At 35.0% G+C, this 15211-nt stretch overlaps 1 protein-coding gene across 6 annotated transcripts in view; it reads left to right on the top strand.

Annotated features, from left to right (window-relative positions):
• DOP1A (DOP1 leucine zipper like protein A) overlaps positions 1 to 14939 on the top strand; it is a 109768-nt gene extending 94829 nt beyond the window's left edge. For 2 of the 6 annotated variants that reach the window (XM_079146934.1, XM_079146933.1), the window contains exons 32-38: positions 172 to 324; positions 1435 to 1571; positions 2483 to 2538; positions 3393 to 3557; positions 11010 to 11139; positions 12514 to 12573; positions 14360 to 14939. In XM_079146934.1, coding sequence (XP_079003060.1) covers positions 172 to 324; positions 1435 to 1571; positions 2483 to 2538; positions 3393 to 3557; positions 11010 to 11139; positions 12514 to 12573; positions 14360 to 14665 — 1007 coding nt within the window. In that variant the 3' untranslated portion in view covers positions 14666 to 14939. Of the gene's footprint in view, positions 1 to 171; positions 325 to 1434; positions 1572 to 2482; positions 2539 to 3392; positions 3558 to 11009; positions 11140 to 12513; positions 12574 to 14359 lie in introns of those variants that run through there. The other 4 variants (XM_079146936.1, XM_079146935.1, XM_079146938.1 and 1 more) reach the window with 2 other exon arrangements.
• The last annotated feature ends 272 nt before the right edge of the window (positions 14940 to 15211 follow it).

Raw genomic sequence — 15211 nt, 5'->3', positions numbered from 1 at the left:
GCATGTGTATATCGGATCTGCCAGCTTTTCTGTGCCAGAGTGGTCCAAAGTTCTTTACCTCAAGTAAATATCATAGAGCATCTCTCCATTTTAAAAAACAATAACAATCATTTTTTCTCAGTTGACTACAGGTCTTCTCATGACCTCTCTCATCTCTTTCTTTTTTTGCAGCTCGAGTAGCTGTGGCTCAAAGCAGTTCACTTAATCTCTTTGCAAACAGAGATGTGGAGCTAGAACAGAGAGCCATGCTTCTCAAAAGACTTGCATTTGCTATTTTTAGCAGTGAAATTGACCAGTACCAGAAATATCTGCCAGATATACAAGGTAAGTAGTTAAAATCTTTTATTTTCTCTACCTTCTGAACTTTAGTTTGTTATTATTGTTTTTGTTGTTCTTCCTTAGAAAGTACTTTCCCTATATTGTAACTTGAGGTGAAATATACCAAGTGTATGTTGACAGGGAACATTATGTAATTAGAAATTTTTCTACTGAAATAACAAAAATTATTTCTAGTATCTAAAAACAACACTGCATTTGTGGGGCTTGCCTAAATGTGGTCTCAGTTTTATTATTTGTATACTGATTGTTAAGAAATTTTCTAATTTCTTAGGAGTTGTTTGAGTATAAGCCATGACTGTTCCTCTGCAGGCAAGCATGTTAGCATTTTTTTTCATTGTGGACAACATCATGTCCACCCTTAAGGAAGGCATGGAATATAGGCAAAGCCAGGAAATTGCAGCTAGAAGTAACATTTGGAGATCTATAATTTGAAGACTGTATGGAGAGCTATAAAATGGCTTTGATAACCTTCATGAAATGCGTTTGGTGACCATCTGTGTCAAAAAGGGTATCAGTGCACCCATCATTCCATGCCACCAAATAGCGCCATAATGGGGACAAACTTTACCCATAGCAGAATTATTTGCTACCCAAATCCATGTACTGTGCAGCTTGCAGCCTTAGGAGCTAATGTGATAGTTGTCATCTGCCTAGTGAGATTTTTCTCTTCTCCCAGACAACAAATGATTCCTTTTTTCCTAACCCTTTATGCCTAATTTCACATATACAACATGCGCATTGTTCTTTGATTTCCATTTTTAAGTCATGTAGATCAATGTTCACTCAGTGTGGTTCATGGACCAGTGCCATGTCTCTTATCCTATCTATGATTAAAATAAATGTTTTAAATTTTATTTGCTATTTGACAATTTATTATATCTAGTAATCATGGTAGTTGTATTTTGTATATCTCATTTTTATTTTTCTAGTAATTTTGTTATCATTCATGAAAGTATCAATCTGCAACAGATTACAATTTTTTAAAAAGCGATCCTTTACTACAGATAGTCTGAGAAGTAATGGACCACATAGAAAGTTTTGTATGATAATAATTCAAATTCTTTAGGCAATGAAAATATACTGCATTTCTTTCAGAGAGACTGGTTGAGAGTCTTCGTTTGCCCCAGGTGCCAACTCTTCACTCTCAAGTGTTCCTGTTTTTCAGAGTGTTACTTTTAAGAATGTCTCCACAACATCTTACCTCACTCTGGCCTACCATGATCACAGAGCTTGTGAGTTAATTTTAATTCAATCAGGTTATAAATCTGAATTATAAAATAATGTGATTAGTTTCCATGTGCTTACTGGATAAAAACTAACCTTGAAAAGAACTGAACTCAGTTAAACCAGTCAATGATAATTTTATGGTTGAAAATAGTAAAACAAGTCAGATTCCATCTCCTTAGAAGTTAAACTTTCAGTTGTATAATACAGATGTCCAGTGGCTTATAATAATCCCTACTTCATCTGACCTGATTTAGTGTTCACTCTCTTCTATGTTTTTAACGTTGTCTTGGCCAACAGGTCTGGTGGTTCCCACCTGTAACAATACCTCTAGCTATTGAGATGAGCTGGGTTTTTGTGAACTGACATAAGGCATAAACTCACTCTTGAAGAACAGCACTTACCCCATTTAAACTCGCTTCAGAGAGACTTTCACAAAGATTTCCTGAACTCCAAAACTGTAAAACCTTCCCAAATCCCAACTACACCATTCAGTTCCCTCAAAGATGCAGTTGTCCTCCTCTTCATAGGAATGATTTGGGGAGTTGGGAAAGGAGGATGAGTGGAGCAAGGGAAATCTTTATCTCTGAAACCCACCTTTATAATTTCCCCACAAAGAAGTCTGCTTTCATATTTCCTTACTCTTATTTTTTTTTTTTTTTTGCTTACTTTTTATTTTTTGAAATAGCTGTGACTGTTTCATAGTCACAAAAGACAAAAGCCTGCCCTTATCTTACAGGTCTCTGCTAAATGATTAGCAAAACTCTGTGCAGCAAAATTTGCCATTTTCCTTTCAGAAACTATGATTTCAAATTTTTATTCTAGAATTTGTTTTTGTCCTAATATAGCATAAAGATAGTGTGAAAAATTTACATATCCAGTTTAAATAAACATTTAACATTTATTTTGTGGTTTTCAGGTACAGGTATTTTTATTGATGGAGCAGGAACTCACTGCTGATGAAGATATTTCACGGTAATATGTAATTTATTTCAATATATTCTTATTTGCTTTTAATATCCTGAAATTACCCATAATGTTGCTCAACAACTAGGGAATATAGATGCTACTTTATCTGAATATTTTATATGATTAGTCCATTATTTAATTGAACATATAATGTAATTTTACTTAGTCCTGAAACGTGGTAGACCAAATTAAACTATCAGCATTGACCTCTAGACACAACTTTAGTTCACCAGTGCAATACAATATTGTTTTAGCTACTAAGGACTTTAATTTTGCTAGGTCAGATCTGGTCCCTGAAACTTGTTACACATAGCAAAATATATTATAGCAGGTAACCAAGGTATCCATATGTTCAGATCTTCCAGATCCCAATTGAATGCAATATAATTTTACTCTTTTTAATAGAGACAGTTTATTAATTATGCTAAATAATTTTATCTATATATAAATTTTTACAGATTTATAAACTGAAAAATTTAAGACTGTGTCTTAAATATATTCTTCAGTGCTAAGTTAATAAAGTACATTCTGTACTAATAACTGTTCATTATTATAGAAAGCTTCCCCCCACCTTTGCAGAAAGAAATTGAGTAGTAATAAAGTTTCTTGGTTATAAAATTTGTATTTTTATATTTCTCTAGTATAACACAAGTTCTATTTTTACATTCTAAAAATTTAAAGAACAAAAGTGAATTTTTTGAGAATAGCAGAATTAATTAGTAATGACCAATAATTTAGCAATTATTGGTACACTTAAATCAGGATGACTATGAAAAATATTAGCCAGTACTTTAGATATTCTAGGAATTCTCAGTGAGCAAATGAATCTAGCCTCTGACAGCACTGTCCCTTGCTTACAGGACCTCTGGCCCCTCTGTGGCTGGCCTGGAGACAACCTATACAGGAGGTAATGGCTTTTCTACTTCATATAACAGCCAGCGGTGGTTAAACCTATATCTGTCTGCTTGCAAATTTTTGGATTTGGCTCTGGCATTGCCCTCTGAAAATCTTCCTCAGTTTCAGATGTAAGTAAAAGCAAGGTTATTAAATGGGTATTTTTAAAAATAAATTTACTTTGGTCACTGACTTCTAAGACTAATTTTTAAAAATTGTGTGTAAATCGGAATATTTTTTACTAAAATGTAATTCTTTTAGCAGGATTGGGGCAGCAGTTATTGGAAGTATATGATTGATACAGATATATTAAGATGAACAGACCATCAGTTAATAAACTTGAGTAGCCTCCAGATGTGAGATAGCAGTGTATATAACACATAAACTCCAAGACACACAGTTTGGCACATGATGGATATTATGTGTAGGATGCTGTTAAGCCACCCAACAGAAACCTCTCCAAGCTTTGAGGTTCAGAACAGGCCCTAAGAGGAGTTTTAAACTGAGTTAGTCAAGAGTGAAGGCTGAGGAAGGGAAGCACATGTGTGAAGACAAAGATAGGAGCAGACCTGCTATATCTGAGTGTTGAAAGATGAGTATTGCTGGAGCATAATGTTGACAGAAAAGGCTGGTAAAGGACCCAATTATGTAAGGCTTTGTCATCTGTTTTATAGAATGTGGACTTTATTCTAAGGATGCTGGGAAGCCACTGAAGCATTTTAGGGAATGTTATTAGGCTTGCATTTTAGAAAGATTACTTTGGTTGTAGAGTGTGGAGAAAGGATTAGAGATGAACAAGACTTTTATTTTAGATGGTAATGAATTGAACTGAAAGGAGTTGGGGGACTGATAAAATTCTTGCCATGGCTTGTTCGTAAATGCTCAAATATATTTAATTATAGTTTTTCACATCAATTTTTCACATCAAAATTTTCTTCATCAAAGTTTCAAAAATAAGATTCTTTTTGTCATTGTAGCTAAGGTAATTTGAGAGTTTATGAAGAAGATCAAACATCTGTGTCAAGTATTATGTTGTGTTACATTATTTTGGAATGGAAAAATAATAGGATAAATTTTGACATGCTTAAACCTCCAAAAATTGCTTGCTTTTCATTAAACTTTATGGTAAGAGCTAGAAATTATTTTTAGGTTATTCCAGTTCTTTTAACTTTTTTTTCCATTAGAAAACCATATACATGTACTCCTTGATGAATTTTAGTGGTTGGATATCTAGTAAATTGAAGTTAATCCTAAGAGACGTTCAGAAATACTAAGAATTATAGGAAAGTGTCTAAAATCAACTAGATACTTAAGTTCACAAAAGTGATAGAAACTATTCTTCAGTGCTGTAGGAAGAATATTAAGAACTACATACTTACCTTTCATAACAAGAACCAAAATGAGTTTATCCTCTTTACTCTTCAAGATGTTATTACTCCAAAAGGAAAACAAGGCTGGGTGTGTAGCTCTGGGAGAACATGTGCTTCCCATGCACAAGGCCCAGGATTCAGTCTCCAGCACCAAAAGAAAAAGAATGGATTCTAAACATAGGGGAAAATACTGAGCTATAGTCATAAGAGATATTAAATTAAAATTATATGTAACCATCAGAATGGTAAAAATCTAAAAGCTGCTTTCTTTTTACCCTTAACAACAGATACCTTCTTATTGAAAGTATACACTGATATTATGCAAATACTTTTTAAAATATTTTAATATCTTTATTTTTACAGAATGTATTTTGATTCATTATACACAAATGTGGTACAACTTTTCATTTCTATGGTTGTACACAATGTAGATTCACACCATTTATGTAATCATACATATACGTAGGGTAATACTGTCTGTTTCATTTTACCATCTTTCTGTCCCCCACCCCCTCCCACCCCATTTTCCTCTACACCATCCAAAAAAGTTCCTTCATTCTTCTCTTCTCCCCACACCCCCCCCTTCATTATATATTGTCATGCACTTATCAGAGAAAACATTCAGCCTTTGGTTTTTTGGGCCTGGTCTGTTTCACTTAGCATGGTATTTTCCATCTTCATCCATTTACCTGCAAATGCCATAATTTTATTCTTCTTTATGGCTGAGTAATATTCCATTGTACATATATACCGCAGTTTCTTTATCCCTTCATCAATTGAAGGGCATCTAGGTTGGTTTCACAATCTAGTTATTGTGAATTGAGCTGCTATGAACATTGATGTGGCTGCATCACTGTAGTATACTGATTTTAAGTCCTTTGGGTATAGGCCGAGGAGTGGGATATCTGGGTCAAATGGTGGGTCCATTCCAAGTTTTCTGAGGAATCTCCATACTGCTTTCCAGAGTGGCTGCACCAATTTGCAACTCCACCAGCAATGTATGAGTGTGCCTGTTTCCCCATATCCACACCAACACTTATTACTGCTTGTGTTCTTGATAACAGCCATTCTAATTGGAGCTAGATGAAGTCTTAGGGTGGTTTAAATTTGCATTTCTCTAATTACTAGGGATCATGAGCACTTTTTCATATATTTGTTGATCACCTTTATGTCTTGTTCTGTGAAATGTCTGCCTATTTCCTTAGCCCATTTATCGATTGGGTTCTTTGTATTTTGGGTGTAAAGTTTTTTTAAGTTCTTTATAAACTTGGAGATTAGTGATCTGTCTGAAGTGTGTGCGGAAAAGATTTTCTCCCACTCTGTAGGCTCTCTTTTCACATTATCGATTGTTTCCTGCACTGAGAAAAGCTTTTTAGTTTGAATCTATCCCAGTTATTGATTCTTGCTTTTATTTCTTGTGCCATGGGGGTCTTGTTAAAGAAGTCTGGTCCTAAGTCAATGTGATGGAGATTCGGGCCTACTTTTTCTTCTATTTGGTGAAGGGTGTCAGGTCTAATTCCTAGATCGTTGAGTTTTGTACAGGGCGAGAGATAGGGGTTTAATTTCACTTTACTGCACATGGATTTCCAGTTTTCCCAGCATCATTTGTTGAAGAGGCTATCTTTTCTCCATTGTAATTTTTGGCACCTTTGTCTAGTATGAGATAACTGTACTTATGTGGGTATGTCTCCATGTCTTCTATCCTGTACCAGATCTACCTATCTATTTTAGTGCCAATACCATGCTGTTTTTGTTACTGTTGCTCTATAGTAGAGTTTAAGGTCTGGTATTATGATACCTCCTGCATCATTCTTCCTGCCCAGGATTGCTTTGGCTATTCTGGGTCTTTTGTTCTTCCAGATAAATTTCATGATTGCTTTTTCTGTTTCTATGAGAAATGTCATAGGGATTTTAACTGGAATTGTGTTAAATCTGTATAGCACCTTTGGAAGTATGGCCATTTTGATAATATTAATTCTGCCTATCCAAGCACATGGGAGATCTTTCCATTTTCTAAGGTCTTCTTCAATTTCTTTCTTTAATGTTCTGTAGTTTTCATTGTAGAGGTCATTTACTCTTTGGTTAGATTGATTCCCAAGGTTGTTTTTTTTTTTTTTTTTTTGAGGCTATTGTGAATGGAGTTGTTTTCCTCATTTCCCTTTCAGATGTTTCATCGCTTGTGTATAAAAATGCTTTAGATTTATGCACGTTGATTTTATATCCTATTTTGCTGAATTCATTTAAGAGGTCTAGAAGTTTTCTGGTGGAGTATTTTGGATCCTCTAAATATAGAATCGTGTTATCAGCTAATAGTGACAGCTTAAGTTCCTCTTTTCCTATTCGTATCTCTTTAATTTCTTTAGTCTAATTGCTCTGGCTATTATTTCAAGGATGATGTTGAATAGAAGTGGTGAAAGAGAGCATCCCTGTCTTGTTCCTCTTTTTAAAGGGAATGCTTTCAGTTTTTCTCCATTAAGAATGATGCTAGGTGAGCACTCTCCAAGAGGAGCCATCTCTTCATCCTCAGAAAACTTGGAATGGAACCACCATTTGACCCAGCTATCCCACTCCTTGGCCTATACCCAAAGGACTTAAAATCAGCATACTACAGAGATACAGCCACATCAATGTTCATTGTTGCTCAATTCACCATAGCCAGATTGTGGAACCAACCTAGATGCCCTTCAGTTGATGAATGGATAAAGAAACTGTGGCATATATATACAATGGAATATTACTCCACCATGAAGAATGGTAAAATTATGGCATTTACAGGCAAATGGATGAAATTGGAGAATATCATGCTAAGTGAGATAACCCAATCTCAAAAAACTAAAGGACGAATGATCTCGCTGATAAGCAGATGAGGACATATAATGGGGGGTGGGAGGGGTTAGTGTTAGGGTTAGGGTTAGGTTTAGGGTTAGGGATAAGGAGGGTGGTAAGAATGGAGGAAGGAAGGACTGTACAGAGGGAAAAGAGGGGTGGGGGGAAGGGAAAAAAATAATAGAATGAATCAAACAACATTACCCTATGTAAATTTATGATTACACAAATGGTATGCCTTGACTCCATGTACAAATAGAGAAACAACATGTATCCCATTTGTCTACAATAAAAAAAAAACACCAATTATATTACCAACACTGTTAAAAAAAAAAAAAAAAAAGAATGATGCTAGCTGTGGGCTTAGCATAAATAGCCTTTACAGTGTTGAGGTATGTTCCTACTATCCCTATTTTTTCTAGTGTTTTGAACATGAAGAGGTGTTGTATTTTGTGGAACACTTTTTCTGTGTCAATTGAAATAACCATATGATTCTTAACCTTAAGTCTATTGATGTGATGAGTTATATTTATTGATTTCTGGATGTTGAACAAACCTTGTATCCCCACGATGAACCCCACTTGATCGCGGTGCACTATCTTCTTAATATGTTTTTTGGATGCAGTTTGCCTGGATTTGGTTAAGGATTTTTGCGTCTATATTCATCCAAGATATTGGTCTAAAATTTTCTTTCCTTGATGTGTCTTTGTCTGGGTATGAGGGTGATATTAGTTTCATACAATGAGTTTGGTAGGGTACCGTCCTTTTCTATTTCCTGGAATACTTTGAGAAGTATTAGAATGAATTCTTCTTTGAAGGTCTTGCAGAAATTGGCTGAGAATCCATCTGGTCCTGGGTTTTTCTTGGTTAGTAGGCTTTTGATGGCTTCTTCTATTTCATTGCTTGATATTGATCTGTTTAAATTGTTTACGTCCTCCTGGTTTAGTTTGGGAGGATCATATGTCTCTAGAAATTTGTTGATGTCTTTGGTATTTTCTATTTTGTTGGAGCATAGATTTTCAGAATAGCTTCTCATTATATTATGTATTTCAGTGGTGTCTGTTGTGATATTTCCTTTTTCATCACGAATTTTAATAACTTGAGTTTTCTTTCTCCTCTTTGTTAGTGTGGCTGAGGGTTTGTTTACTTTTTCAAAGAACCAACTTTTTGTTTTGTCAATTTTTTGAATTTTCTTTTGTTTCGATTTCATTGATTACAGCTCTGATTTTAATTATTTCCTATATTCTACTACTTTTGGTGGTGTTCTGTTCTTCTTTTTCTAGGGCTTTGAGCTGTAATGTTAGGTCATTTAGCTGTTGACTTTTTATTCTTTTCTTGAATGTGCTCCATCCAATGAATTTTCCTGTTGGTACTGCTTTCAGAGTGTCCCAGAGATTTTGATATGTTGTATCATCATTCTCATTTACCTCTAAGAAATTTTTATCTTCTCCCTGATGTTTTCCGTTATCTGTGCTTCATTCAGTAGCATATTATTTAGTCTCCAGGTTTTGGAGTAATTTGTTTTTTATTTTGTCACTGATTTCTAATTTCATTCCATTAAGATCTGATAGAACACAAGGTAGTATCTCTATTTTTTTGCATTTCCTAAGGGCTGCTTTGTGGCATAACATATGCTCTATTTTTGAGAAGGTTCCATGTGCTGCTGAGAAGAAAGTGTATCCGCTCACTGATGGATGGACTATTCTATATGTCTGTTAAGTCTAAGTTATTGATTGTGTTATTGAGTTCTATGATTTCCTTGTTTAGTTTTTGTTTGGAAGATCTATCCAGTGGTGAGAGAGGTGTGTTAAAGTCACCTAGTATTATTGTGCTGTGGTCCATTTGATTCCTAGAACTGAGAAGGATTTCTTTGATGTGCATGGATGCACCGTTGTTTGGGGCATAAATATTTACAATTGTTATGTCTTTCCTGATTTATGGTTCCTTTAAGCAGTATGAAATGTCCTTCTTTATCCCTCTGACTAACTTTGGCTTGAAGTCTACTTTATCTGAAATAAGGACAGAAACCCCTGCTTTTTACCGAGTCTGTGAGCATGGTAGGTTTTTTCCCTTCCTTTCACCTTTAGTCTGTGGATGTCCTTATCTATGAGAGGAGTCTCTTGAAGGCAGCATATTGTTGGGTCTTTCTTTTAATCCATTCTGCCAGTCTGTGTCTTTTGATTGATGAATTTAGGCCATTAACGTTCAAGGTTATTATTGAGATATGATTTGTGCTCCTAGTCATTTGGGCTTATTTTTGGCTTTCAACTTGACTGGTTTCTCCTTTGATTGGCTTTTCCTTTAAGGTAGTTCCTCCCTTTGCTGACTTACATTGTTGTTTTTCATTTCCTCCTCATGGAATATTTTGTTGAGAACATTCTGTAGTGCATTCTATTTGTAAATTCTTTTAACTTCTGTTTATCATGGAAGGATCCAATTACTCTTCAAAGAGGTTATTTATCAAAATTTTAAATATATGCTCTCCTTAAGTCAGTAATCCTGCTACATGTAAAGATTTATCCTGCCACTCTACTCACAGACGTGCATAAATAATTATTATATGCAGGTAACCATTATGGCACTTTCAGAATTCCAAGAAATCAGATAATTTAAGAGATTGGTTAGATTGGTACTTCCCAATACTGGTATACTATGTAGCTTTAAGAAGAATGGGATATGACTTGGAATGATCTCTAGGAAATACACTTAGGTCAAAACAAGTAGCAGTCATTTCTGTTTTAAGGGGGAGATGGTTGGTTGTGTGAGTATGTGCTCTTTCATGAATAAACTCTGGAAGAATATAGTAAAAGAAACTTGCTACATCAATGGATCCTAGGATGGGAGGGAGACTACCTTTCTCTTTGGTGTGCCCTTTTATACGGTTTGAGTTTTTCCCTTGTCAGACATTAATTTTACTTATTAAAGACAAAAATAAGAGGCATGAAAGAAGTCCTACTTAAAATTTTTAAGTTCTTTCAGTTCTTTGCCCCCTTATTGTGTTAAGTTAGAAAACATTTAGCAATTTATGTTGGAAAATCAAGTGTTCATAAAACTGTTATAGTATAGATAATAAGCTACAAAAACAAAATTTCCTTTTAAGAACTTTCTATTAGATAATAAACATGTTGAGTACTTTTCTTTGTGCTCAGGTTTACATCTTTATTTATCCCTTAAAACCCTGAGGTACTTAATACTATATTAACTGGTGAAGGAAAGGCTCAGAGAGGTTAAGAAACGTGCCCCAGGTGACAAGGTTACCAGTAGCACAGCTGGCATTTGAATCTTTTTAAGTGGTGAGATCATGATCCACCAAAATTAGATTGCCTCATCTTAGAAGGCACAAAGTTCGTTTTCAAAAGAATGTTGATACCATTCTTCCACACACAGGTACCGATGGGCCTTTATTCCAGAGGCCTCAGATGATTCAGGTTTGGAAGTCAGAAGGCAGGGCATTCATCAACGCGAATTTAAACCTTATGTGGTACGACTAGCAAAACTTCTTCGGAAAAGGGCAAAGGTACTAAATTTGTTTTGTTCTGTTACATAATTACACATTGCATTTGTAGTGTCATATTATGTAACTACTATTTCTTATATATTAAGTAACTATTGCATCTTTGAGGCACTTATTAAATATTTCCTGGAAAACTAAGGACATTATCAAGTTGAGCTATTTTGAAAACAAGTAATTTTGATAATGAATGTCCATAAGCCTAATAGTCACAAATATTTTAATATACATTGGATCTAAAAGGAACATTTGGTCATTTGTGTGTGTGTGTGTGTGTGTGTGTGTGTGTATGGTGCTGCTGGGATAGAATCCAGAGCCTTGTCCATGCTAGACAAGTGCTCTACTACTGAGCTACATCCCTAGCCCACATATTTATTTTTTAAAGAGAAGAAAAAGGAAGTCTTTTGTACATTAATAACATCTAGATTAAAATATTTTACCCTCAAAAAAGAATAAAAATCTTGGAACCATGCATGTAAGTACTTAGCACTTCAGTTCTGTAGGGTTATACCCACAGTGTTCATTTTAATACCATGATAAGCAGAAAGATGAGCTGAGAAAAATGCAATACTAAAAGGGATTTGTAGAATGTATGTCAGGTTGACTTCAATAAGAACCAGTAAGAAGTTTAATAAACTGACAGGATTAGCTCATCAAAACTCAACTAGTTATAACTTGATCAGATTAATAAAGGGAATAATCACTAGTATTTGTTCTCTATTCATATGAAATAAAATGTAGATGATTAGAATTTGTTCAATGTTTTTTCAGTTCTGATTATTAATATTGTCTTTTACATTTAAATTTTCTCAAAAATAAACTGCACAGTTTTGGGATGCTCTAGGTTATTTGAGACCTGGTTAGAAGTATGTGCTTTGAGTGCTCAGAAATTGCCAGGCCTTCTGAAGTCCCCTAATCAGGCATCAGCTTTTAAACCAAAGTCCACATACTGTAAAAACAGAATGGAGGAAAGTGATTTTAAAAGATTTTACTTGAAGGACATGAAGAACTTGATCACATTGCTTCTTTAGGAGCTAAATAAAAGGACAAAAATGGAAGCTGGAGCCAGCATTTACAACAGGAGTAACTTTTACTTCAATATTATAGGGTTTGGAAAAATAATCATGACAAATCTATATGACCCTGGGCATGCACCCTATTTTTCCTGCATCTCATTAGTAATGAGAATATTTACTAAGACTTCTCCTTATCTAAAGGATAAATATGACAGTCTTTTGCCCAAAACGTGTCTTACAGAATAAGGTAACTATTTTGATTGAAAAGCATCTTCCCATCCAAATCCCTTTAAACAAGGTCTTCATGACCAAGCGTATATTTCACTGGAATAAAGGCTATGAGTTCTCCTCTTTCCTTCCACAGGACAAGGAGGAGGACTTTAAAACAGTGATTTTGGAGGGATTGGAGATGGCCAAGCATCAGGTGAGGGTGGCTGTTTGATGCCTGTGATATGGCAGCAAGAGCTGCCACATCTGGACCAAACAGTGAAACATAAACCCAGGTCTGGATTTCAACAAGTGTTACAGGAAAGAAGTCTTTCTCCCTCTGTGGACTGAAGTCAAAGGAGAAATCAGTTGTATAGAAAAAGGTTTGATTTAATATTGAGGACAATAGTTCTATGATTAAAAACAGGTGAAACACTGGAACAAGTATGTTCTTAGTAAATAGCTAAGTAAAAAATTTCTCTCTTAAAGGCACATCTTTATAGAAATATAAGTGAAAGGTTACACCATCATTTGCTTACATTTGGAAATTAGCTACATCAAAGGTACAAGCATGATATTCATTTGCTCAAGATAATTTCCTCTCTATATACCCTTTGATTACCATTGAATTACTTTGATTAGTGGACTAGAGGTTGTGTGGTCCACCAGTACTTGAACAAGAATAGTCAGTGATGTGAAAATCAGTTCACAGGATCCTCCTTAAAGCCAGTGTCATAGTTAAAGAGAATGGAAGATGCTTTTGTATATCCTGTTATCTAGATCAGAGGTTAAATAATTGTTGAGAAATAAAATATAAATGATAGCTGGGTTTTGTTGTTTTTATTTTTTCAGCCACAGATGAAGAACTAGCTGGTCTCTTCTTGTTTGCTTTTGGAGTCTTCTATTTTAAATGTTCTCAAACTTTCACTTTTCCAAAAGCAGGGCTGGGATGTAGCTCAGTGGTAGAACAAACATTTACCATACACAAGGCTCTGGGTTTGTTTCCCAGCACCACCAAAAAAAAAAAAAAAAAAAAAAGCAGACAATCTTGACATCATGCATAATAAGCTGGATTTTACATCTGCTTTCTCTACTAGGAAACTGGTGATACTAAAATATTAGGTAAACAACGTTTCTCAGCAATATCTGATTTTAGAAAGGAAACTTCATTTGTGAATGAATGACAGGCCATACTTTCCTCTCAATGATCTTTTTCCTTTTTTATATTAGGTTCATGGTTTTGTTTTCATTACAATTTTGTTCAGATTTAAACATCCTTCAGTTCATTCATATCTTTATCTAGATAGACTAATGTCTGTTTAATTAGTTTCTTAAACTAGCTTAATACAGAAATTACTGGTGTTTATATTTAGCTGACAATTTTCACATACATTCTCATTTGACTTCCCATTTTATCAATGAGGAACCTTTATAAATCTTGCCCAAGTACATAACAGAGTAAGTAGATGGCAGAGCCAGGGCACTAACCCAGTTCCTTTGACTCAAGGTCAAGCACTCCTCCCCTCCCCAGAAAAATGACAGCACTCTCTCTCCTGAGGAATCCCTTCCTTCCTTGATACTCCAGTACAGACAGTAATTATTCACTTCTGTACCCTGCTACCATCGGTTTAAGTTATTTAGTTAAAGGGAATTAATTGATTTACTAATGGTAAAATGCATACAGCTCTATGTCCCTTTCTTAATTCTCTTTTGTAATATTTTTGTGACTTTGCCCTTGGTTATGTTAGTGAGAATGCAAAAATATAGGAGCTTTTTGAGTATATGCAAAGCATACCATAAGCTTTTATATTTGACTCTCTCTGTCCAAAATCATGTCTATTAAATAAAGTTAGCGGTGTATTCTATTGGAAAATATCACAACAAGAAAGGTGTTAGATGGCACTAAAAGGTCTCAGAAGCAACAGTTTTAAACTTTGCTGTTTAGGTCCTTTTAATTTTTCTAACATATCATCTAATAACAATTTCAATTTTGTTTTCTGCAGAAAAATCCAGAGGAAGATAACTCAGGGAGAACATTGGGTTGGGAGCCGGGGCACTTGCTGCTCACCATCTGCACCGTGCGCAGTATGGAACAGCTCCTGCCATTCTTCAATGTCCTCAGCCAAGTCTTCAACAGCAAAGTCACAAGTCGGTGTGGAGGACACTCAGGGAGCCCCATCCTCTACTCAAACACCTTCCCTACTAAGGACATGAAACTGGAGAACCACAAACCATTTTCCAGCAAAGCCAGGCAAAAAATAGAAGAGATGGTAGAAAAGGATTTTCTGGAAGGGGTGACAAAAACTTGAGCACCGCCAGTGGTTCCATTTAGGTTAAATGTAAATGTAATTATTTAAAACAAACAGACACATTGCTCTGAGTTGTATAGTTCCTTTTTTCCTTTTTTTTCTTTTTTTTTGTATGTAACAAAACACACTTCAGGTTGTATTTAATTTAAAACTTTGTAAATAAGAGCTAATGTCTGGATGTGACCTGAATCAAGTTTAAATATTGTTGGCTCATATTGATTATGGTGCCTATGAGAGATCTATATATACATATATAGTCCATTGTTTTATTGTCCTGAGTTGTCTTATATCTACAAAATACACACTGCACATTTTTTTCTATTGGTTTCAGGCTCAGTTTAATTTAGACTGGGGAATTTTTCCTTTCTATTAATAATGATCTAGTATTGGAATGGTGTCATTTTGCCATCAGAGGCTTGATAACACGCTAGATTCAGTTCTCTTCACATACCTTCACTAAAGCATGAAGAATAACTGAAGGCTGGACCCTGTAAGCCTCAGACAGAGCACAGGCCCCACCACCTCTCAATTCCTGATGGTGCTAAG

Source organism: Sciurus vulgaris (assembly GCF_902686455.1).
Source record: "Sciurus vulgaris genome assembly, chromosome: 7".
Taxonomy (NCBI): domain Eukaryota; kingdom Metazoa; phylum Chordata; class Mammalia; order Rodentia; family Sciuridae; genus Sciurus; species Sciurus vulgaris.
This window is presented reverse-complemented; position numbering and strand designations above follow the sequence as displayed.